The sequence below is a fragment of the Coccomyxa subellipsoidea genome, assembly GCF_000258705.1.
Source record: "Coccomyxa subellipsoidea C-169, whole genome shotgun sequence".
NCBI classification, from domain to species: Eukaryota; Viridiplantae; Chlorophyta; class Trebouxiophyceae; family Coccomyxaceae; genus Coccomyxa; species Coccomyxa subellipsoidea.
The window spans coordinates 137475-160988 of NW_005178028.1; the positions used below are offsets into that span (position 1 = coordinate 137475).

Consider the following 23514-nt stretch of genomic DNA (forward strand, 5'->3'; position numbering starts at 1 on the left):
TGCTGCATGCAAGCAGCACCCCCGCAAATGGCGGATGATTTTGTCCAAAAGAATCCTATATAACCGCCCAGGAAGATCTGTGCATGATCAAGGTGTCCAAAATTTGATGTGACGGTCCCCAGACACCTCAAGAGTGTGTTCACTCAAGCTCACTTTGATGTTTACCAAGAATAACGGTCTCATCACCAAGAGTGGTGGGCAGAGAAAGATCCCGTGAGCAACATTGCACTTGCTCTTACGTGGAGACAAGCGTGAAAAGCTTTAAATTTTATGTGTACTGCAACATCCAAGCAGCCCTCATCGCATGCCACAGTAGCAATGTCAAGAGCAGCACGATAGCGTATTTCACGGGGCACTGATTTTTACAAGACCTTGGTGACTATCGATGGTCCGAATAAGATCAAGACTCTGGTATGGGACTTGTGTTTGACATGGTGCTTAGTGAGTCATCTGTTCTGACAAGGAACAGGGAAAGTGGATCTTTTCAATGTTGCACATACAGCCACTCAGAGGGTCTGCTGTCGGAGCAGCATCATTTGCAGCCGATTCACTACAAAGTTGAGCTTCATTGTGTCCTTGTATATTTGTTGTGATTTTCCATCTGCATGCCTCTCTTCTTAATTTACACTCTATAACGGATCTACAAATGTAACCATGCACGAAAAAGCCAACACTTGCATTAGCAGCTGCACTCTGTGACTGGACAATGACATGGAGCACGCAACAGTATTACTGATTGCCGCTCATTATAAAAGCCGCTAATTAGTCTTACTCAGCACCTGATTTAATACAGAACCTCTGCAAACGCCTAATCAATTTAGCACAGAAGGTCATAAATTTGAAATTTGACCAGGAGGCACAACTTAAGTTCCCTTCTGCTTGACAGCCGCCGAACACCCTTGACTCCATTGGCTAGCCAACAAGAGTGTTGCAAGGGGCAGATACCAGGCAAGTCCCGGGGAAAACAGGAGCGCCGGCCAGCCGTAAGACACCACGCACACTCTGTACACGACCAGGACATGGAACGCTGCAATGGGCGCTAGACACACAGCCTGCAGCGGCGTCAGCGGCCAGCGCCGCTGCTTCCCCGATCGCCTCCTATTTGCGCGCCCAAAATCTAATTCAGGCTGCAGTTTGCATCAGCCAGGGTACATGCATTGTTCAAAGGCAGTTCTGGACAGATTGAGAGCTGTTGAGGGCATGTGATCAGAGCACTGACTGGGTCGTGTGTGCAAGCAATCCAGGGCAGTTGAAGGAATAGTGGGCAACTTTGCAGTGCTTGAGGAATGCCCCCTTGATCAAGATAGCTGCGCCGGCTAAATCTACATTCTTAGCAAGCACAGTGCCCACTATCATCTGCATTCTGCCTCTTTCACCCCAGTCACAGCTCCTCTTGGGCTCCATCATTTCTTGTACATCCTTTCAGAGCGGAGATATTTTTTTGAAGCGCACGGGAAAATGGTTGTGTTGAGATTGACAGCCATTGCAGGAGAGGTATGAGCCTCATGTGAAAGACATGTAGTGAAAAGGGTGATCGCCACATGTGAAAGAACTGCACATGTGCATGCCTGTGTGTGGAGCTCAAGCTTCTAGAAGATGTTCAAACTGACTGAGATGTGTGAGAGCTTACCAGGAGGACACCACAGCAGCCATCCAGATAGTGAGCGGCAGGACACAAGTGGCGTAATGCACGGCGCCCACTCGCAGCGTGTCAGGGTCCCGCCGCCACCGCCAGGCCCCCCGGTGCCTAAACAGGACGCGGCCCATGAAAAAGAACCCCGGCAGTTCCCCCGACAGATAATTCGCCGCCAGCCACGGCCCTGTGAAGAGATAAACGCTGTGCAGCACCTGCAGAGAGGGCAAGCATTGGTTACTGACCAAGAGTCACACTTTTGCCCAGTTCCATGCAATTGCGGGGTTTGGATGCGTGGAAAGAGGACTGCACTGCTCATTTTAGGAACGAAAGTCACGGGAAATGCTTGGTACAGTAGCTCTTGTTGCCACCATGAAAACAGGCAGTGCGGTCATCTTCTCACTGCAAAGTCAAACCCGTTTTTGCATACATCATTATCTGAGGGAATAGATCAGACGGTTTGCAGAAAATTATTATTGTTATTGTTGTTACACAGCTTTTCCAGCCGAGATTTCAGTGCGTCTGCAGGCGGGCTGCAGTCAAGGGCAGCCAAAATCCCACCCCTTGTTGAGCGCGCCAGATCTAGGCAAGACCAAGCAAGAAGCAAAAGTATCTATTAGGTGAAAAGTATGACCTGGGGAAGCCAGATGGAAGGCACAGCCGCCATGTCAGCAAGGGCAGAGAGAGGGAACACCGCCAGACGCCCAGACGCCAGTTTTGGCAGCAGCAGCATTCCTCCCAAATGCACCGCCCACAGTCCATAAAACAACCTGCATGGCAAAATATGCAGAAAAATCAATGCAGGAATTCACTATGAGGCAGCACCATTCAGGAAACATGCAGTACCATTCAGAAAAGTCCTTGGATCCTTAGAAGAAGCCTTGAGCAGCATCACAAAGTCAGCAATCCTGGGGGCCGATACATGTTTGCACTGTCGATGCAGCCTTTATACCTTCAAGACAGCCCCTTTTCCCTCCCCTTGGCGCTCGCACTGCCTTCATATCTTGCGCTCTCTCCTCACTTGATTCATATTATAGACAAAAAAAATCGGGTTGTAGATTAGCCTCAATATAAAAAGCCAAACTCGACTCTTCAAACAGGGAACTTGCCTGACGGCTGCCTGCTGCCAGTCCAAGTGCAGCACGAGCCATTCCATGAACCCTAGCTGCAGGGGCAGGGGGCTGCGAGGGGTTGTGAACCAGGGTTTCCCATTATATCCCTTTGTCAGCGCGGCCGGCCGCTGCTCTGAGCTGGCCGGCGGCGGAGGTTCTCCCCCGTAAACCCGCTCCAGCGCATGCACCTGCAAAATCGAAATCGAATTCTAATTCATTCAAATTCAACCAAGACATCAAATGCCATTTTTCCAATCATCAACATTCGTACCCAATACACAAGCGCAACTTGTGCTCTTCAAGGAGACCCCTAAAACCTCTAATACCCAGATCAGTCGCACACCATTCACGCTTGAATTACACTGTGCCCAGAGCGGATTCGTTACTGGAGCCCCCACCTTACGGTGCAGAGCCTACGCCATATACACTTGGGATCTTCACAGTGGCAAACTATCGACAGACCCCGTTTCAATAGGCACAGGGCAGGGTGCTCTGGGATTCAAGCTCCAACTTGCTAAGAGCCTTCGCTCTCCTATGAGACATTTCAAAACCGGCACCTTCAGGCACACAAAGGATTTACCACTGGTCAGCAGCAGTGGAGTGGGGTCTTCACCAATGACCCTCTGGCAGGGGTGCAGAAGTTACAGGAAGAACCTAAAAAGATTGGATCTAGTAACCCCTAGTCAGCCTTTGTTCTGCGAGATGCCCGAGATAGAAAAATCAGCTGTTGATCTAGAGGCCCACCTGGATGTATGCCAGGGTGTCGCTGGCTTCACAGCTGTCCTCATAATTTCCCCAGGGGGCGCGCCATAAGTTCTGCCCCTGCTGCACCTGCGCCATCATGGCCTGCCCAGTCTTGCCTGACTTGGAGCACGTCCACGTCAGCAGCACCTGCATGCATGCAGCGTCGAGCACTTACTAATCATCGAGTCATGCACGTCCAAGCCTGTCTGCCAATGCTCTGTGCTCGGTGTTCATGGATGGGAGTCTGATTCTTCCTTTACCCTGCTCCCCGAGAAAGGACCCCGACAAGCGAAGGTTAATTACTCGTTCTTACACGCTGTTGCTGTTACGAGGGCAAGGGAGGTCTGCAGACATGCTGCAGCTGAAGGCCACCAAACTGCCTACCCCTCTTGTGGCCTCGCCGCATCCAAGCAAACAGTGCTTCCATCAAACCAAGGTATAATGCAAGACATGCAAGGCAGTGCGAGCGCCAAGAAGGGAGAAAGGGCTGCCTCCATTGCAAATATAGGGTATTGCAAATACCTTGATCCCACAATCGCATGACACACCTGCGGTAGTACGGGAAACTTGGTCCCAGAACGGTCGGGGATGACTGGGATGACTAACGCGCGCACTTCTGAGAACAGCTGGCGCCGCTCGATTAGTAATCCCAAGGGGCTGTAACGCGCGTCCGGGGGGCTCGTGATAACCACCATGTGCTTCCTCACCACCACCTCCTTGGCCACGCCTGCAACCGGCCACAGATACCCTCCCTGAGCTTCAGCACTTGACTCGCTGAATCAAAACAGGATGCACTGGCTCTTCCCTCAAGTCAAGTATGGCAGGTCATGCTGTGACAGATGCGTCTTGGCAGATTTTGAAATGCATGTGCTCAGTCCCGTCCATATGACCTCAGATCGCTTGCCATTAGGTGATCCTAAAGAGCAGCCGCGACATTAGATAATAAAGGCCCAGCAACAGTAGCAATGCAGCAAAATTCCTTGGGCTGTGATCAATCAGCAACGCCGACTGATAGCTGAGGAGCGCACACACCTGTGATGGAGATGTTGTGGCCTTCCTCGATGTGCATGTGCTCGGAGGGGGGGCCACAGCTGGAGTTGGGCTTTGTGGGGGTGTGGAAGAAGAAGTCTGTGAATGCCAATGCCCCTTTATCGAACGTCAGCACCCTGAACCGCCGGTCATCCTTCCAGGCTGCATTCTCCAGCTCAGCCATGTGCTCTGCAATATTACTGATCATCACATGATCGGCAAGCCCCAAAGCCGGAAATCATGTGGCGTACACTGCATGTGACTAATTTACTCAGCAGCTTATGTGGCGAGCAACAACCGAAGATGTGCATGCTAAGGGCCCATACAAACAGAAAACAAATGGCATTTATGTGGCTAGGATCGAAAGATGCCCTGGCAAGCTTACAAGGCAATTGGCAGGACTATGGACGGGCCCTAATCTTGCAAGATCAGATAAATAGCTCACGTTGGTATGCATGTGCGATTCTCCATTGTTCAAACTCAAATTGGGTTTCAGCGGTGAGTCACCTCCATCGGGAGCGCGATGCAGCCGGTGCACGCGCTGCCCGAACACAGCGTGCAGGTGGCCGCTGAGGTAAGCGCTGACGCCGTGCTGAGTCAGCACATCCAACAGCGAGCCTGTTCTGGCACGGGAGTCCCCTTGCCCGCTCCATGGCTTCGTGTCCGGCTCCGCGATTACGGGCAGCGGGTAGTGCCCGTAAGTCACCAGCGCGGGGCTGCACCCCTGGCTCCTGCACATACACAATTATGAAGTTAATATCGTGGATGCCATGTCATTGCACACTTCTTCCCAAAACTGATGGGCTTGCTTGGCGAAGCATAAGGACCAGAACCCACCAGAGGCTACATGTCAGTCATGATACTGCCAACACGAGCACACTCGCTCAAGTCCACTGCTGACCACGCCTGGACAGAAGTCACTTAGCTGCTGCCCACACACGATCCACAAGCAACCAATGTATCACAGCTGCACATCATCGCCTTGCCACTGACTAGAGTTCTGTTGCATGACTTGCAATCACACCAACCCTGCCAATTTGATTCTGTCTCGTTTCATGCACTGAGGAAACCAGCCCAGCTTGTCACGATGCGCACCTTGCATTTGCGAGTGTCTGGTTCAGGTGCACTATGTCACGGCTGCAGAGAGTGCCGGCAAAGTTGGTGGGGCCCCTCAGTCCTGGGTCGGGCGTGGCATCAACTCCCACAAGCACCGCCACTGGGCACTTGTCCTGCATGACCACCCAAACACACCTCAGTAGCTCGAAGCACAAATGTTGCACATCGCAGCGCTAGCACAGGTGCCAGAGGAACGCTTGTCAGTCAGCTCTGACTTTGAACTGATCTGCATGTCTAGCTGCAGGACAATGGGCACCCAAGGCGCCATGTAGTTCCTGCCCTGTTACGATTTCTCCTAAATGTCCAATTGCAGCTGCTGCACGGGCTCCCACACGTTTGCCCTCGGCAGCCAGTTTTAGTTCAAACTGAGTCCTAAAGTTCGTTAAGCACAAAAGTTTATCAATGCTCAGACCTGCTCCTGCAGGTTGTACTCTGCGGTGTAGGGCCCGGCGAAGAGCGGCCGACTGAAAATGCGCGCGCCACCGCCGCGCCGGCCTTCGGCCGCGTAGGCCGGGAAGAAATCGCCTTTGCCGTCCCTGAAACGCAAAAATGTGATTCTTTACATCTCAAGAATGATTGTGAACCTCAGTATTCCCCCATCACATGCAAGTGCACAGTGCAGTGCAGAGTCCAGCATTTGTGCATCAATTGCAGTTGCTCACAGTGCCTCCGAACAAAAAAAAGAAGGTGCCCTGCGCTTGGACTACATCTTGTTGGAGCGGGGTTGGCTTTCTGGCATCTTCAAGTCTTTGGGGTATTTGTGCAGCGCGCATAGAAGCAAAATGAGAACCTTTGTGCCATATTGAAGGCGTCATGGTTGCCCCTCAGATCCAGGATGGCGGCCTCTGGAATCCCAGACTCAGTGACTATTGTGTCCAGCACCCTCCTGTATGTCTGCCCAACAAGCCACGGGCACGCCAGTCACGCTTGCAGGAAAATCAGTACAGAACTCCATAGAAAGCCAGGCTACAGTGTAAATGTGTAATTTACACATTTTGCTGCCTCCTGTGACAGATGGAGATGGAGAAAGTCTTAGCATTGCTTCTGCAGGGTGAGAATTCAATTTTGAAGTGAGCAGCAGCAAAGGAAGAAGATTGGCTGAGTCACCTGCCACTCTTGAAGCTGCTGCTCTCCTGTGCCTAAAAGCCTCTTCCCATCTGTCAAGTCGCCTGTGATGAGCAGTGCCCCCGGCTGAGAAGCAGCCAACACCGTTCTTGCAAAGAGCCTGCGCAAGAGACTCCCTTGATGGTCTGGAAATGGTCTAATTGCACATCGCTCGGTAAGTACAGGACAAGCAGCCTGTCTTGAGCCTGTCTTGAGTCTAATAGTGTGCACCTGAGGTCGCCAGCCTTGTCGCCATACAGCTTCTGGCGGTCTGGGAGGTGGTCAAATTTGCTCAGATGGGTGTCTGAGATCTGTATGAACCATGCTGTGCCGGGCAGCTTTGTGCTGGGCACCTCCAAACTCAGCTGGCCTCCCAGCATGTTCATTTCACCTGCCATGCAAATGATTTGATGCATGCAAACGGATTTCTTTGCAGTCTTCCTGTTCATTGCCCAGACAGATCAAGATGTCTGCAGGGCAGCAATAGCAAAACGACTACATCGGTCAACACGGGCAGCAAACGTTTACTGACTCTTAGACGCACCTCTGGCGCAGCATAGAAGCGAGATCGTGCTCATGAATGCTGCGAGACGCAACAAGACGCCCGCGCACGTCCCGATCTGCCCAGCGATCGCAGTCATCGCTAGACGCAGAACACACCAGCGGTGTCCTCAGTATTCAATAAGAATGTATATATATACCTTCGGCATCACTGTATCAGTCTTGGTACATTTGGACTCCGGGGCCCAGCTCATCATAATGTCTTTTGAAAGGTATCCGGACAGAGGGTGAACTGATGAGCAGCACCGCGACGAACATCCGCCGGTCTACATCCCTTTGAGCAACACACACAAAGTCTCGAAGGAGCACGAATCTTGGCAAGGAAAGATGCAGAAATGAACGTTAGTAATATGACAGCGTGGCGATCACGAGTGGTACCGGTGAGGTAACCCCTGGTGGCAACTTGCCAGCCGCCTTGCACCATTGCAGCGGAGACAGAGCTGCAGTGTGTGGGGTACACAGTAGCGAGCAGCCATGAAGCAGATCGTGGCCACTCGGCTCGTTGAGATCCCGGACGATGTCAAGTTTGAGATCAAGGCCAGGAAAGTGAGGGTGAAGGGCCCCAGAGGTGCGATGTCTGGCGACTTCTCATGGAGCACCTGTCTTTGTGCAGGCACTTTGGCAGTAAACCATTTCGGTAGCCACTAGGAAAATTGCCGAAACGCAGAAACGCTGATGAAAGCCTCTGCGATGAAGTGGGATTGGCACTTCTCGAAAGCTGTGAATGCAGCTGTGGAATGTCGAAAAAGAACGAAAGTATTCTATTACATGTTGCCGTGTCTCCTTTTGTAAGCGTCCCACACAATATGTCGAGGAGCGAAGCGTACGACTCTGAAGTTCGTCCACAGTATTTGTCTTAACCAGTGATGCACACTGTTGCAGGCACATTGGTACGGGATTTCAAGCACCTTGCGGTGGACATGTACCTGATTGAGGAGGAGGGACAGAAGCAGCTGAAGGTGGAGGCCCACTTCGGCAAGAGGAAAGCCCTGGCAGCCATTCGTACCTGCTGCTCACACGTGCAGGTAAGTGAGATTGGAGTGTTTCTACACACCTGTGACCTTATAAAACAAGGGCAGCTGGTTCTCAGCAGCAACATCAGCAGCACAAGCAGGCATTCCAGGGAGAAGAAGGGATTTTGGGGACAAGGGAGTCGGTGGATTTTGCCTGTTCTGTTGTATCTTCTTCTGTCCTATCTGGGGAGAGATACCAGCTGAAGGTGTTTCATACGCGGAGTCTAAAACCACTGCTTGTGCGCACAATTGTATTTTGTGGTGTCAGCTGCAAGCGGGCCGAATAAGGCAGATGCTGAAGCACGACAGCAGCAGAGCGGCTGCCGGTCGGTTCTGTGCGGCTGTGCATGGTTCTGCACAGAACCATCACGAAGGCTGGGAGCATGATGTCAGACCACAGGATGTGCCGGGTGCTTGGTTTGGTGTGCTGAGGCGTGCTGTGTTGCTGCGCAGAACCTGATCAAGGGAGTCAAGATCGGGTTTGAGTACAAGATGCGGCTGGTGTACGCCCATTTCCCCATCTCCGTCAACATTGAGAACGAGGGCACCAAGGTGGAGATCAGGAACTTCCTAGGCGAGAAGCGCGTGCGCATCGTCGATCTCCTGCCAGGTCAGCACTTGCACATGCCACCAAAGCCCAGAAGAGTCATGACTCATTTCGATGTCTATTGCAGAGACAGTGGGGCCATCGGCAGGTCTCTGTAGTTCACACAGTCCTCAGCAGGAGGGTCCATTCCTTGCTGCAAGCATTTTCTTCTGGAATTGTGCAGCGAACGGTAGTTCTTTTGAGCAGACATTCTACTTGGAGCATCACCTGGATCTCACTGGGTGGTGCTGCATGCATTGCCCTTTGCTCAATGCTAGTCTGAAGGATAGAGTCACTGTTCCTAGGGCTGGGCTGCATGATGCAATCCATAAGACAAGGGCCGTGTTCCAACTCTCGGGAAAAGTATCTTATATGGGTTGGGTGCTGCAGGTGTCAAGGTGGAGCGGTCGTCCGTGAAGGACGAGTTGGTGCTCAGCGGCAACGACATTGAGCTGGTGAGTAATAATTTGTCATGCTTTCCTGCATGTGCCATTGATGAGATCTTGAGCAACAGGACTCTTGCGTACCGACCTTTGATAGCATGCCTGCCCAGAGTACGTGCAGCAAATTGAGTTCTGCATTTATTACCAAGTAGAATGGGTGAGGGATTTTGGTAAATACATGATGTCAGTGCCGCTGGAACGTGTCAGGCACTCATGCAAGCATTAGGCAGGTGGCAAACCAACGATGCAATGACGTGTTGTGTGCTCATTTTTTATTTTTTGGTGGTGCCCTGCAGGTGTCCAAGAGCTGCGCGCTGCTCAACTACCAGTGCCACGTGCGCAACAAGGATATCCGGAAGTTCCTCGACGGCTGCTACATCTCTGAGCGCGGCAACGTTGTCAAGCCCGAGAACTGAGCGCCCTTTCTGGGGGTTTGCGAGGCTTGCAGGGGTCATTAAGATCCCTCAAAACCCCTGAACCCTGAGTCTAAGCGCCTGCAGCCGGCTGCGGCGGCAGTTTAACTCCTGTCTTGAGCGCCATAAGTGACAGCACATACAACTCACCCTTTCGGGGTATGTGTTTTTACATGCCCTGCTTGGCAATTGCTTAGTGTCTTGACAGGCACAGGGCCGGAGTGCTTTTGCTGCTCAGCTGTATCAATACGGCCAGTCTTAGATGACTGCGTCACGAGGACATGGCAGCGGCAGTTGTCAGGGTGTCTATCTGCCACAGTAGCTGTCCTGAAACAAGATTGATCCACTTCAGGACTGCACTTTCACGCCTCAATCTTATGAAAGTGCGGGGAGATGTAGGCATTTTGCAGTGACGGCAGAACTATCTCTGTAAAGTTGCCTGACATTTACATGCAACCGGAATACCCGGCATGGTCCATCCCAATGGTTCATTCCCTGACCTTGGACATCCACCTGTCCAGCCAGTGTTTCAGTTGCACCCCATTTGGCGCCCAATTGGAGTGTGCTTTGATAGCACATTCCAGGCGCAATCAAGTGTAGCCCAATCCACGACATGCAGCGAGGTGTCACAAATCACATCCCACAACATGGCCCTACCTAGCCCCAGTCCATCTGACTGACGCCTGCACACCAGATACACACGTTGCCAAGCCACTGCCATCTCACAACACCTCATACATGAGGCATCAATCCGATACCGGCATTTCGAGTTGAAAGACCAATCACAGGTCAAGAAGAGCTTCCTGCGGGCCTCTGCGCCCGCCTTCATGCCAGCCGAAGGCTGCTCGCCCCTTGAGCCTGACACCGCAGCCGCCAGCAGCCGGCCCGATGGGGCAGCCGCCGGCTCCGGTGCTTCGGTCGAGCCGGCCAAGGAGCAGCGCTCCAAGAACAAGGCAAGCAACAAGACATTCGTGCCTCCAGCTGGAGGATGCTGAGCCATGGTACAGGTATAGACGTAAATGCTGATCGGGATGCAAATTTTTTGACTGGATACATCTTCAATGGAGTGTCGAGATGCAATGTGCAATTTGCAAGTCGGGCTGGTGTAGCATCTTGGGCTTACTACACCACAATTTCACTAGGCCACCTGCAATGCAGGTCCTGCATGCTTTATATGCATGCCAAGGCAGCATGCATATGCCCTTGCAATCCACAACTGGTGAGGTGACCAGCAGGGAGCCATACTTACTATGTATTGCCGGCTGACTTATTATTATTATCATTATTACACGCTTTTCCTGCCAAGAGGCAAGGTGCGTCCTGCAGACAGCTGCTTTTATACCTTCTGACTTTATACCTTCTGACTTATATAGCTTCTAACAAGAGCTTTTGGTAGTGGAGGGCTTTGATCGTGTCGTGCATGTTGCCAGGTTGAGGGAAGCCAGTTACATAATTTCACTAAAGAACATTCACCTGTCGAGCCAGTATTCGGTTGCACCCCAGTGGCACCCATTTGGAGTGTACGTTGATAGCACATTCCAGGCGCAGTGGAGTGTAGCCCAATCCCTGGCATGCGACGAGATGTCCTAACATAAACACACAACATGCCTACTAGCCCCAGTCCAGATGACTGACCCTGACAAACAACTGGTCTGGCAGATACACACGCGTGTAAGAGACCAAGCCGCTGGGCAAGGCTCGAAATGAATCATAAAAAAGCCTCAATCTGATATGGGCATTTCCAACTGAATGTCCAATCGCAGGCCAACCAGTCTCCCCAAAGCATACACACGTGCTTCTCCCCATTGAAGGTAGAAAAAATTCCTTAAACGGACAATACGCCAACCAACATCCAAGTCAATGCCACTGGCAAGTACTATCACTGCTTGAGCTCCCAAACCATAGCCTATTCATTCTGTTGAATGTCAACTGAGTAAAAGAAACTTCTGCTTGAGAAATCTTGGATCAACCCCCTGGGCTGCAGTCCAGAACTGACCCATTTGGCAGTTCATGTTGGACAACATGCGCAGTAGTATGGTTGACTCATGCGACAGCATTGCCAGACTTTGCAATGAGGCGGCCGCCGCGGGGGGCCGCCACATCAGCGCGAGGGGCGCTGATGTCATTGGCGCTGACGTCATCGTCAAGGCTGTTCCAGTTCTGCTCCGCGTGCCAGAGGCCCCAGGAGCGCTCCGGCACAATGCGCTTGCGGTGGCGGACTCCGTCCTGCAAATTTGAATTTGAATTTGTCAGATGATGACACATCAGCAGCCCAAAATAGCCCAGCATCTGCCAGAGTCAAGCAACAGTGTACAAACGAGTGTGCCCAGGTCTCCTAGATACTTCAGCACCACAAGGCACTTCCCAGCTACAAGACACTGGGTGAAACAGTCAATCCCCAACAATGTATAGTCCGTTGCATGCAGCCTGAACAGTGCTACCCTGCTCCGCAGTGAAGGGGCTGCAAAAGGCAGGCTATCCAAAAGCTAATAGGAAGCAAACAGGCATTCTCTATTCCTGGAGCTGCAACAGCACAGTACTTTATAAATAACAAATCAAGTCTGTGGCGTGCCTTGGAGATCTCGTAGACTGCCAGGTCTTCGTTGATGACGAGGGCGCCGCGGGGGTATTCATCGCGCACAGCCGCCAGAAGGGGCGCGCGCGAGGCTTCGTTGACTGTGGCGTGGTGAATGACGGCCAGGCGCGGCTTCACATCGTCGAAGATCTCTCCAGCCTGCTTGGGGGTGAAGTGGCTCGTCTGCGCGGATTCAAATTCAAATTTCAGGATTCGTGTTCAGCAACATGGACTTCATGGAGTTTGGCTTGCTGAAGGAGAACTTGGATAGACAAGCGTGAGTGCCAGTGCTAGGCAAAAGTGCATATGCCTGATACACGCCAAAAGGCAGCCAACAGCAAGCAGTGCTTAATGGTAAGAAGCGAGATGCAGTCAGTGCACGTGAAAAATTTGCCCTTTAAGGCCTTTCACGCAGAACGAGCTACAGGAAACACAGCTGTATACGGCCCAACAAGCCCAAGCATGCATCGAGATCCCCCAGCATGGCTTGCAGAGTTTTAGAGAGGCACACAGCAAAGGCAGGAAAGTGCAGAGAAAGGGATTCTCACGTTGAGCAGGTACTGGCTCTCGTAGGACAGAGTGTCGAAGGCTGGCAGAGGGCCCATGATCTGCTGGATGAGCACATCTGTGCCCTTCGCCAGCTCGTTGAGTGTCTTGGTCGGGTGAGTGTCACCTGTTCACAACAAACAATTGACATCAGCAAACCACCACATGAAGAATTGTTTCAAAAAAATTCTGCGGACAGCAATGGCCCATATACTGAGCAAGGTTCAGAAAGAGCGACTGATTGTCAAGCTTGGCTGTCAATGAACAAAATGTACATCTCAGCTGGGCCTCTGCCAAACTTCTGAACTCTAGAAGCAGACACCCATCACACAGCAATGAGTGCCATTTCCTGAGTCACTGGCAGGGGTCTAGAGTTCAGCAACACACGCACCAATTCCTAAGGAGTAACAGCAGCAATAATACCGAAATTAATTGGAGCCCAAGTGGATGGTGGCAGCCTTTCTCAGGGAGTACAAATTGAAACCATTCTGCCCATTCAAACAGTGACATTTGTAAACCTGGCCGGTCAAACAAGGCGCTAATGGTTGGAGGGGGCATTTCATAAACAGTACAGCAAAGTGTCCTTGAAGAGTTGGAATGACTATGTCCAAGAAGATCTAGAGGCCATTGGTCATGCCTATGACTGGTGAAGAAAGTGCAAAAACCGTGAAGAGTGCAAAGCAATATTACAGGCGTTACTTAACGCACCTCGTCCTTAGGACTGGACAACGTGTAGTAATAATTATACCAACAGCAAATCGTGTGGGACGGGGCGCACCAGAGTAGGTGACAGAGAGGCCGGCATAGTCGAGGCGCAGAGCCACGGGGCCGGCAGTTGTGTAGTGCTGCACAGGGGTCGACGTGACGTTGACACCGTTGCGCGAGTAGATCACCTGCGCAGATTAGAGGAAACACTCATTCTCATTACCTCAAGACAGACAGGACATGTTCCAGTTTTGCACAGGATATGCTGAATGCAGGCAGCGTTATGGCAGTGCAAGCTATGCCCCAGGCAGAGTACACCTCTGACCATGGAATGCAGGCAAAATGGATTTAAAGACACCTTTTCTTCGACTGATCCAATCTTCTGGTCAAGGGTGCAAGACATATCAAGATCATTCAGAAGAGAGAGTTGTCAGAGAAAGATTTAGGCAGTAGAGCACAGGAAGTGATGACTAACCTGCTTCTCGACGCTGTAGTCGAACTCGTGCGTGATGACCTCATCGCCGTGATCCTCCCGGCCAATCATGTCAACGCGACGACGCGCGAATGTGTCCCATGCCAAGAACTGCGCGCCAGAACAGGCCCGTTAGTCATGATATACCTTAGCAGTGCAGAGGTAGTGACTACTCACACCAGTGATGCAACTGATGCAAACATGCTGCCCAGAGCAGACTGGTGTTTCTGGGTAGGGAGTAGACGCAAGCACACATCTCCGATCTGCCTCAAAGGACAAGGCAAAAAGCAGCTAGATGCTTCTACGCACAACGAGCGGCTTACAACAGTGCCTAATCAATGTTGAGAACATGTTGCAGATTCACATTTCAATGAAAGACAGCTGGGGTGTATTTTCACCTGGCGCAGGCCTTCGATGCTGGCAGCCAAGCCAAGCTCAGGCTTCTCAGAAGAGGGGCCCCACACCTGCACACGGAATCGCACAAAGTATCACCAACTGCAGCTCCCAAGCAGTGCCATTGTCATGGGGTACACAGATACCCTCGGCAAAACTGCTAAGACACACACGTGTCTCTTAGTGTAAAGCCTAAAAGCGCGTACAGGAAGGGCAATTTTTGGTCTCCAACTGTGGGCAGCATGGATATGCTGAGCAGATGGTTGAACAACTACTGTGTTTTAGCAAGGCAAAAACACAAGCAGGTAAGCGACAGAAAAGGGGGAGTGAGGGTACAAGGTGAAGCAGGAGGAGTGAGGCAAGTGAACACACCTCCCAGGGCTTGGTGCGGCCAAACATGGCTCCCACGTAGAGGCTGGCCAGATCAGCATGGTGGTCAGAGTGCAGGTGAGACAGGAACACCTGCAAATGCAATATCGCTCTTCTGAGCTCTGTAAAATTTTCAAGACAATCTCCACAACTTTAAGTTCAAGATTTCACAAGTCCAGAACCAGCAATCCACTCAAGCAGTGCAGCAGATTCTGCTGAGCCACAGCAGTGGCCTCGCGTGCAGGAAATTCCTGTGCTGGTGATGTAAGCTGGAAGGGATGGGTGATTTTCTTAAAGGGCATCAAGTTTGTGCTCAGGGCTGATAACAAGTGCTGGTGGAAGACAAAGTGGGTGCGAACTTGCCTTATTCAGCTTGGCAGCAGGGACGCCGGTGGCAATGAGGTTGATGTAGGAGCCGGTGCCCATGTCAAAGATGAATTTCTCCCCGTTGCCCACCTCGATGAGGAAGCTGGATGCGACCTGTTTGGCAAGCACACTGTGGTTAGATACGACTTTGGGCAGACACAGCCGCCGCATTTTTCTTGCAGGTTGTCAAGCATGTCAGCACTGAAGGTCTCTGTGGTTTGGCACAGCGTATTCAAGTTTGGTCAAGGGCCAATATGGGCTCATCTTCAAGCTACATGGCTTAGTCCTTTGGTGCTTTGCGCTTGCTGAAACAAAAACAGAAGGGAGGAGAAGCTAAGCTAGTCTCACCTGGTGGCGACGGACATCGGGCGTGCCAGAGCCGAGGACTGTCACTCGGATGGTGCCTTCCTCGGGTTCCGAGTTATCGGAGTACACCCAAGGACCGGCCACCGCGGCAGAAAACGCGGCGATGAGAGTTAACAGGTACACATACCCACGGTACTGCGAAGAGGAGTTTCCCTGCGAAGGAGGCATGATCTCATTTGTCTCTAACAGACACTTTAAGTCAGGCGTGTGCAAATAGAGGCGGGCTGTCTTCCCCAGCGCCTGCTATCAAAAAATTCGGAGATGGGCGAGCGTGAAGCTCGATATATGGGCACAACAGCAAATTATCGGCTGATATGGATGCCGCAGGAAGCTGATCATGAAACCGGTGATAAATGGTGCTTCTAAGCCAGTACCGGCAATTTCTTGGTAATGATGAGGTGGGCGCAAGGTGAACGAAGCAAGGGGAGGGATCGAAACTACTTCCCTTGTGTCCTGTGCGGCCGGCCGTCAAGCCCACCTTCCCACGAGCCATGGATCCGAATGCAGGTAAATACGAGGAAGTGCTGGTAGCTGCGAGCTGTTCGGATGCCAGAAAGACTTGAAACAGCGCTAGAGACTTTACTGGGTTGCCCAGAGCCAAATTATGATCTTGGAGCAAATTGGGCTGCCGCAAAAGAGACCCTGCATATTTTTCGCCTGCCCACTCCCAGGGGGCCTCGTGGACGAAGATAAGCTGGATCTGTCACTCTCCAGACCATTCGTTGACATCAATCTGCATTTTTGTGCACTACTTCAGTTTCTCTCCCTCTTGGCCTGCATTGCTCCGCGACGCGCGACTGACGCAACAGCCCCGTTCAATACAGGCATGTGGAGATACAGTCGCAGCATCCATGACTACTGCGACTATGTAAGGGACGTGCGCATCTACCCTCCCCTGTTCTTACTCTGTATTTTCGAAGATCCTGAAATTTGGGTTCCCCGACGTGTTTTGATCTATGGGCGTGTTGCCGGGTGTTATCCTGTTTTTCACGTGGATCCGTCGGCACGAGCTTGCACGACCGCAGCTCAGCGTGCATTAGGAACGGTGAACGGGATTTTGAGCATCTGGGTATTCATTTGTATCGGTGAAAGGCTTTGTTGCACGTTTCTAGAGCGCAAATGGCATATTTGTCAGCCGCACAATATCTCAGATGGTGAAACCCTAGCTTGCGCCGGCACCACCAAGATTGATAGGATGCTTCTCGACTCCTTACTTGCGACTTAATTTAAATTTGCAATGAATGTTCTGGGGGCTTTCTCGCAGGTGACAAATGGCGGTCGTCAAATCGGTGACCGGTGTCGACGACTCGGCGCATGCTACCACCAAGAACGGGAGCATGGACGTCGAGAAAACCGTAGAAAACTACGAAGTGAATGTGGATGAGGAGGATTTGTGTAAGTGTCCGCCCTGACCTTTGTTTGTTTCTGGAATCATAGCGTGTGGTACGCGTCGATCGGGCGCATGTGCTAGTGGTCCTTTTGGGAGCGGTCGCCGTCACTCGGCTTCAATTGATCTACAACTGGCTCTCCATGGTTTCACGCTCCTTTTCTTGCCAGCGTGAAAATATCAGGCAGTTGACCTAGCTCGGCTGTCTGTATGTTGTCGGCAACCTGCGTGTGTTCGGTCTCCACGTGCTGGCTGAGCGTCCCTTCGTTTTCTGGGCTTGGTGTCGCTTGAGAGCTTGCCTTATGTCTGCGCAGTGCACCAGAACGACTCTTGGTGGGACCTGGCAAAGAACGGATGGTTCTCGGTACGCTCCGTCGCTTGTTCACCTTTTTATAATATTCAAGTGAGTGCATGCCGCTGAAAAAACGATCTGCCTTGTCCTCGTCAATCACGCCACTGACGTTGTCGTCTGTCACTGCAGAACGCCGGCAGCAAGACGGATGCGTGGCTCACCTCCGCCGCTGCTCAGGTCGGCCAGGTCATGCTGACACTCCCTCATGCAGGTAAGACTTTGACAACCCCAACTACCTTTATTTTTGCGCCCTGCTCTCAATTAATGCTTAATATATCAACGTGCGATCCTGCAACTGCCTCATTCAGCCAGATCCCCTTTCCTTTCACCGAAGTACAAAGGCATGGGTCCTGTACCTTGCACTCTCGAGAGGTTTAGAGCGCACCTCGCGGCAGGAAAGGTTTTTATTTTTGATCTGGATGTGCTGCTGCAGTGTCGCTGACTGGCGTGAGGGCTGGCATCCCCCTGATCATTTGCTACACGCTCATCTCCATGTGGACCGTGCACCTGCTGAATGCCCTGTACCTTGAGTACAAGGTCAAGCGGGTGCGTTACTAAAGTTATCACCTGGTGCCATAAATGGTTGCTTGATCAGTGCCCCTACATATCAGGCTGCTCCATGTCTGCACTTCGCCCACTTCAAATGGAAGTGGCCGGTGATCAACCTATGAGTTTCCACCAGAGTCATGCCCATCACTTCCGAGCCCAGCTGAGTGGCTAATGACGAAGTTTGCCTCCAGTGGGCTTGCAGGTATCTCACGGTAGGTCTAGAGTCTTAATGAAGTTGGATTGCAACTGCAGGTCAGAAACGGCGAGTGGTTTGCGGATGACGGCAAGACCAAGCGCAAGTCCTCCCAGTACTTTGAGGTGCGCCCGTTTGTCTTCCCATCAATTTTCCCGCGTATTACCTTTGCAAGGCCTGCTAAACATCCCGAACCAAAGGAAGCTGGAAAAACCCCTTCGGCGCCTCCACTTTGAGGTTCACCACTGGTGAAGATGCGATGAGTAACCCATTGCGCGCATGTGGCAGGTGATGGGCGGCACCTGCGGCAAGTGGCTGCAGTGGTTCACACTGGCGCTGACTGTGCTCAATCTCATGGGCAACGGCACCGCCCAGATCGTGGCTGGAGCCGCCAACACCTACTTCATCAACCCCGTGCTCACCAAGCGGTGCGCGCCTCTTTTCTACGAGTTTCTGGATCTTTGTCTGCACCAAGGATCTTGGCGCTCACTTCAACAATTTGGCAACATCACTCTGTGGGCGCAAGTGTATTTTGCACTGGCGGGCAGGACAGTGTCCTGCAACGTGTTTGATTGTGCACAGATCAATCATCATCTGGCTATTGTGTTCACAATAACCAAATCTTGAGTGCCTTTTGAGACTCTTACGCAGTACGTCCCATAATCTGCCCGGTATACTTGGTGCCACAGTGTTCCAGAGACGCACAGAAGCGGTCACGAGGAACTCTTTTGCCAAGGAATGAGCCCTGGGGCATAGATAAAGTGAGAAAATATATCTGTTACCAAACTGCGCCCAGGCGCTGATGCGTCCATTATATATACCAGTGATCGTGATAAATGAAACGCTCATTTTATTTGTTCTCCCGTCATTTATGTAATCTCAAGTCCCTTCAAGTAATTTTGTGTAATTGACCCTGGAGTGGGTGCATTGCGCAGTGGGTGGACTCTGGTGTGGGGCGCGCTTTCTCTGCTCATGACGCTGATTCCCACCTTCCGCGATTTCCGCCTCCTGAATGTCATCGCGATTGCCGGCACGGGTTTCACGGCCGTCTACATCTGGATTGAGTGCCACTACCACGGCTTCACCCCCGGCGCCGCCAACCTTGCCCCGTACAACATCCAGGTCCGTAAATTAAAACTCAAAACTGCATTCGGCTGCCTTGCCCTGACGACCCCTGGCAAGCTGCCATAGCCTGCTGACTTCTTGGTAGTTGTGTGGTCTTTGCCTGCCTGGTTTAACACTGATTCTGGGATGCACCGTTTCCAGCTAATTGTAGTCTCTCCTTGATCCTGTTGTGATGCAGACAGCGTGTGCTGAGCTGTACTGTGCTGCTGCAGAGCTTCTTCACCGGAGCCAATGTGTTCCTGTGGGCGTACGGCGGCCACGGAGTCTCCTTGTGAGCCCTTCCCCTCCAACCAATCCCTCGTAATAATTGCATCTCCTCTTTTATTTGCATCCTGCACTGTCTGGACTCCGCACTCTGGACAACCCTACAAGCAGCAGGAAACCCCAGCTGTCTTGTCTCTCGAAGCCCAGAGCAATCATGTCTTGTGCATAAAGAATATCAGTACCCTTTTTGTTGCATCTCAGGAGAGTTTCTGACATGTGCCTCTGAGTTTCCAACTCCTGGCTTGCTCTGTGATTGAATGTCCAATGTCCTTGTATTTCTTTGTGGCTGAGTTGTACAAGATAAACCTCGCAATGTTCAGTTCTGAAGTCGAATACATGTGTTTGCAGTGAGATCATCGATGCGATGTGGGCGCCCTCCAAGTACGACCTGGTCTACCCGCTCTCCTACCTCTTCACATTCACCATCGCGGCCCCCCACTCCATGCTCGTCCAGCTGGCATTCCCCACCGAAAACCTGGCCCAGGGTGCGCGCACTATCTAAACCCTACAATTCTTTCACGTCACCCCTTGCAAAATCTCCGGATTTGTTGCATGTGTTCTTTACGGGGTATTCTTGTCTGTGCAAGGCCTTTGCTCCTGTTACACTTTTCACGGCCGCTGGATTGTTCCTGTGCTGGGTGCATGCTCGAGGCATTTCGTGCGCATGCTGTTTTCTTCACTGCAACCATTAGCAGCCGTTGTTGTGTGCCGAAATCAGTGTTCATCTTGTACTGTATTCATCTTGTACCAGTGCTGTCCTTCGTCGCTGCTAAGTACGTCTCCGCGATGTTTTGGTATGCCCTGAAATATTTCCTGGTGCTGCGCTGCAGACAATGTGTACGGCGTGCTGCCCAAGAACGGGTGGCTGGTGGCATCAGTCATCATCATGCTCATCCACCAGATCGTGGCCTACGCCCTCTGTGAGTCACTTCCTGCTAATTGCTTGCTCTCTTCAGTATGCTCGTGCCTCAGAAGTTTTCTACTTCTCTAGCCTTCCTCGATGCGTCCAAGGGCAGCGGTCACTGTGTGTTGTTTTGTCCTGGTGCTTGCTTGTGCCCATGCCAGGGATGTCTTTATTGTTATTACCATCACTCAGAAGTATACTTCTGAGTAAATGCAAGAGCTGCAATTAGTGGAGGTTCCTATCTTCCCGCATGTGCTGCAAACCCAGCTGTCGCCTGCAGGAATGATTTTGGCCTCATATATAATATAAGCAGACTAGCGCAGTGGTCAGGATGCGAATTGCCACAACTGCTTTGCACAAGATGGTGCGTTCAAGACTAGTTGCTGAAATTTGAATCTTTGCGCAGACGTGACGCCCATCTTCTTCATGTGGGAGAAGCTGATCGGAACCCACGAGAAGCCCAACTGGATCCGCCTGCCCTCCCGCCTGCCCGTGGGTGAGACTTCCGGGCTGCCCGCTCCCTTAATCCCCTTCTAGGGTGATATTTCACATTGAAAGGACCATAAAGACCCTGACCCAAAATTGGGAGACCTGCTGCGACCTTCAAGCTGCACAATTTGCAGCAGAGTCTGATGCGTCAAACAGATTCATATAGTGACTGTCTGGTGCTTTGTATTCTGTGTAGCAGAGCCCCCAGCATCAACAAAATAAAGACTCTACTGCTGTTTGCTTTTGAAGCAAGCGACAGCCTTGTGCCAAGCACAATGGACAAGCTATAAGCTTGATGCTAATACCCCTTGTGCTGCCTGCATCGTTAGTACTGTGATGCCTTCTTTCTCTCTACATAATCATTTTTCCCATCAATCTTGCCAACTAAGTGATGAATGTTCTACTTGCGCTGATGCTTAGCATTCCCTGTGTTGCTGCTGTGCAGCATTGATGCTGTGATCCTTCCTCTTCTTTATATGCGGTAATATTTTAGTAATCAAGTGATCAATATTTGTACTTGAACCGATGCTTATATCCACTTTGTTGCTGGTGTGCAGCGCTGGTTCTGTGGTTCATCGCGATCGCATTCCCCTTCTACGGCCTGATCAACTCGATCATCGGCGCGCTGACTGGATCCATGGTCTCCTTCATCCTGCCCTGCTTCGCCTACAACCTCTACTACATGACCTCCAAGCAGCGCCGTCTGGCCGCCCCCAAGCAGCCCCCGCGGTGAGCACATCTCCATGTACTTGTTTGAAATTGAACTCAATTTTACAATTGATTCATTACTGTAGGAGTCTTTTTAAACCTGCACCCTCGGCGGTGTGGGGAATGTTTGAAAGCAAATTTTTAGTGGTCTTCCTACCTCGAAAATTACCAGGGTTATGCCCAGTGAGTTGGGCTGGGCTTGTCAAGAGCTTTCCAGCCCTGGTCTCAAAATTATGATAGATTTTATACTGTGGTAGATAGGGTGTCAATTCAGGCGTTTAGTTGTGCATGACATACCCCATCATGTCATGCTGCACCCTTGGCTGAGTTACAAGTGCTCGAGAGGTCTCTGGGACCTTTTATCATGCTGCACAGTTGGCTTGTGAGAAATGACCTTGATGCTATTGGGCGTCCATATGACTGGTGGAGGAAGTGCAAGAACCGAGAAGACTGGAGAGCAATAATTCAGGTGTTGCTTGACGTACCTAGTCCTTGAGGACTGGAAACCGTGAAATATCAATAATAATAACAGTTGGCTGAGGTGCTTTCACTGTGCTCTGCGCAGCTGGACCGGAGGCTGGGGCCCCGTGTTGGTGGTCAACTCCCTGTTCGTCATCTACTACTTTGTGTTCGGCTTCTGCATCGGCGGCTGGGCATCCATCAAGACCCTGGTCGACAAGATCCACGTTCTCGGAATCTTCGTGGACTGCTACCAGGTGAGATTTCCAATTCAAATTCATGGTCAAATTTTGATATTGTTGAATCCAAGACATGCAAGGCAGTGCGGGTGAGGAAGAAAGAATCTGGATTATTGTGTTGGGTGAGGGTATGCGTCAAGGCTTAAGAGGGCTTGACGCGCTTTCTGATGCTATCTCTGTGTAGAAACTTCTGCCTAGCACAGGAATGGCTTTGTAGTCATAGCGTCCAGGCTGTGCTTTGCCTACCAGAGCAGTATGATGTAGAAGGGATGCAGCATCAGCTTGTGACCTCTGATGGGCTTGCATGCAACAGCAGTTGGTTCGTTTGGCTCTTGGGTATTCATAGAATTAGGCGGGCCCTGCTGTGCCATTTGGGTATTGCCAGGCAGGGGAGGTTGAGGCTTGGATCTCATCTAAATATTGTTGAAAGCGTCCCTGACTGGTGGTTTGTGTTCTGTGCAGTGCAAGAAGTAGGCCTGAGCGTGTAAGCTCTTTGGACCGAGACTCTTCGCCCTAGGTATAAGGGCCATTCTATGGATGGGCCTGCAGCTGTGTGCTGTTCATACTGACTCAGTGATCAGTATGATGACAATTATTTCCCCAAAGTTTGAATTTGGATTTGTGTGAGGGAGTTGGTCACGGTTGAAGGCCGCAGGGCTGAGCCGAGAGACCAGGGGTGTTTATGACATTGACAGCAAGGGCATTCTTGCTATTACATCTCTTTTAAAGGGGCGTGTCATATTGTATGCTGCACAAGCAAGGGGCTCCTTGCTAGCAGGCAAGGGAGGTACTGTGTGCAACACGAATTTTTTTTAACTAGCCTAGATGTGGGCCTTTTTAAAAGAACGAAGTATCTCAAGTGTGCGACTTTGGGTTCAAATTTGAAAGGGGGCTGTGCAGTGCAAAGGGGCTCTGCGCAGCACAGGAAGCCTAGTCTTCTTGCCTGGCGATGTTTGACAGTCTCCGGCAGCCAATGGTGCTTCTGAAGACGCAAGCGTAGGCAGGCAAGGGGCATGGCATATGTTCTAGGCTATATCTGTTGTATGTGAGGGTACTGTACTTGTGCCACTGATTTTTTTTTTTGTATTTTGAGGCTCCGGGATCCTGGTGCCTGTTAGGACGGTGCATGCTGTCAGCATTGCTCGCCTCTCACTTGTTTGAAACTTGGGGTGTAATACTTTGGGGAATTGACATAGCCAGATGGCAAATGCACCATCAACTGCTGTTGCATACCAATGTGGCATACCACTGCATTGCTGGCCTAGGCCGCAATTAGATAGCACAGACCTAAAAAACCTT

At 51.4% G+C, this 23514-nt stretch overlaps 5 protein-coding genes across 5 annotated transcripts; 2 read left to right on the forward strand and 3 right to left on the reverse strand.

Annotated features, from left to right (window-relative positions):
• Positions 1-863: 863 nt before the first annotated feature.
• On the reverse strand, positions 864-7379 carry COCSUDRAFT_43840 (Metallo-dependent phosphatase; the record flags this gene model as incomplete). Its single annotated transcript, XM_005644866.1, has 13 exons — positions 864-1098; positions 1631-1848; positions 2739-2933; positions 3490-3636; positions 4038-4216; positions 4522-4707; positions 5026-5249; positions 5614-5747; positions 6047-6170; positions 6425-6528; positions 6742-6859; positions 6970-7129; positions 7283-7379. 13 exons carry the CDS (start codon positions 7377-7379, stop codon positions 864-866), a joined length of 2121 nt encoding a protein of 706 aa, XP_005644923.1.
• Positions 7380-7734: 355 nt separating this feature from the next.
• COCSUDRAFT_30590 (ribosomal protein L9 component of cytosolic 80S ribosome and 60S large subunit) lies at positions 7735-10204 on the forward strand. Its single transcript, XM_005644867.1, has 5 exons — positions 7735-7867; positions 8182-8324; positions 8766-8922; positions 9289-9353; positions 9638-10204. Exons 1-5 carry the CDS (start codon positions 7774-7776, stop codon positions 9755-9757), a joined length of 579 nt encoding a protein of 192 aa, XP_005644924.1. The 5' UTR covers positions 7735-7773; the 3' UTR covers positions 9758-10204.
• Positions 10205-10411: 207 nt separating this feature from the next.
• Positions 10412-10754, reverse strand: COCSUDRAFT_57532 (hypothetical protein; the record flags this gene model as incomplete). The annotated part of the gene is made up of 2 exons (XM_005644868.1): positions 10412-10437; positions 10541-10754. 2 exons carry the CDS (start codon positions 10752-10754, stop codon positions 10412-10414), a joined length of 240 nt encoding a protein of 79 aa, XP_005644925.1.
• Positions 10755-11797: 1043 nt separating this feature from the next.
• Positions 11798-16139, reverse strand: COCSUDRAFT_67338 (Metallo-hydrolase/oxidoreductase; the record flags this gene model as incomplete). Its single annotated transcript, XM_005644869.1, has 9 exons — positions 15529-16139; positions 15178-15294; positions 14818-14907; positions 14451-14516; positions 14056-14163; positions 13654-13768; positions 12878-13002; positions 12327-12512; positions 11798-11980 (listed from the first exon to the last, which is right to left on the reverse strand). The coding sequence occupies exons 1-9, from the start codon at positions 15712-15714 to the stop codon at positions 11798-11800; spliced, it is 1176 nt and encodes a 391-aa protein (XP_005644926.1). The 5' UTR covers positions 15715-16139.
• Positions 16140-17408: 1269 nt separating this feature from the next.
• COCSUDRAFT_30594 (hypothetical protein) lies at positions 17409-23405 on the forward strand. The gene is made up of 12 exons (XM_005644870.1): positions 17409-17496; positions 17719-17831; positions 18087-18152; positions 18316-18455; positions 18963-19149; positions 19365-19423; positions 19765-19901; positions 20247-20336; positions 20727-20816; positions 21367-21538; positions 22083-22233; positions 22678-23405. Exons 1-12 carry the CDS (start codon positions 17475-17477, stop codon positions 22687-22689), a joined length of 1239 nt encoding a protein of 412 aa, XP_005644927.1. The 5' UTR covers positions 17409-17474; the 3' UTR covers positions 22690-23405.
• The last annotated feature ends 109 nt before the right edge of the window (positions 23406-23514 follow it).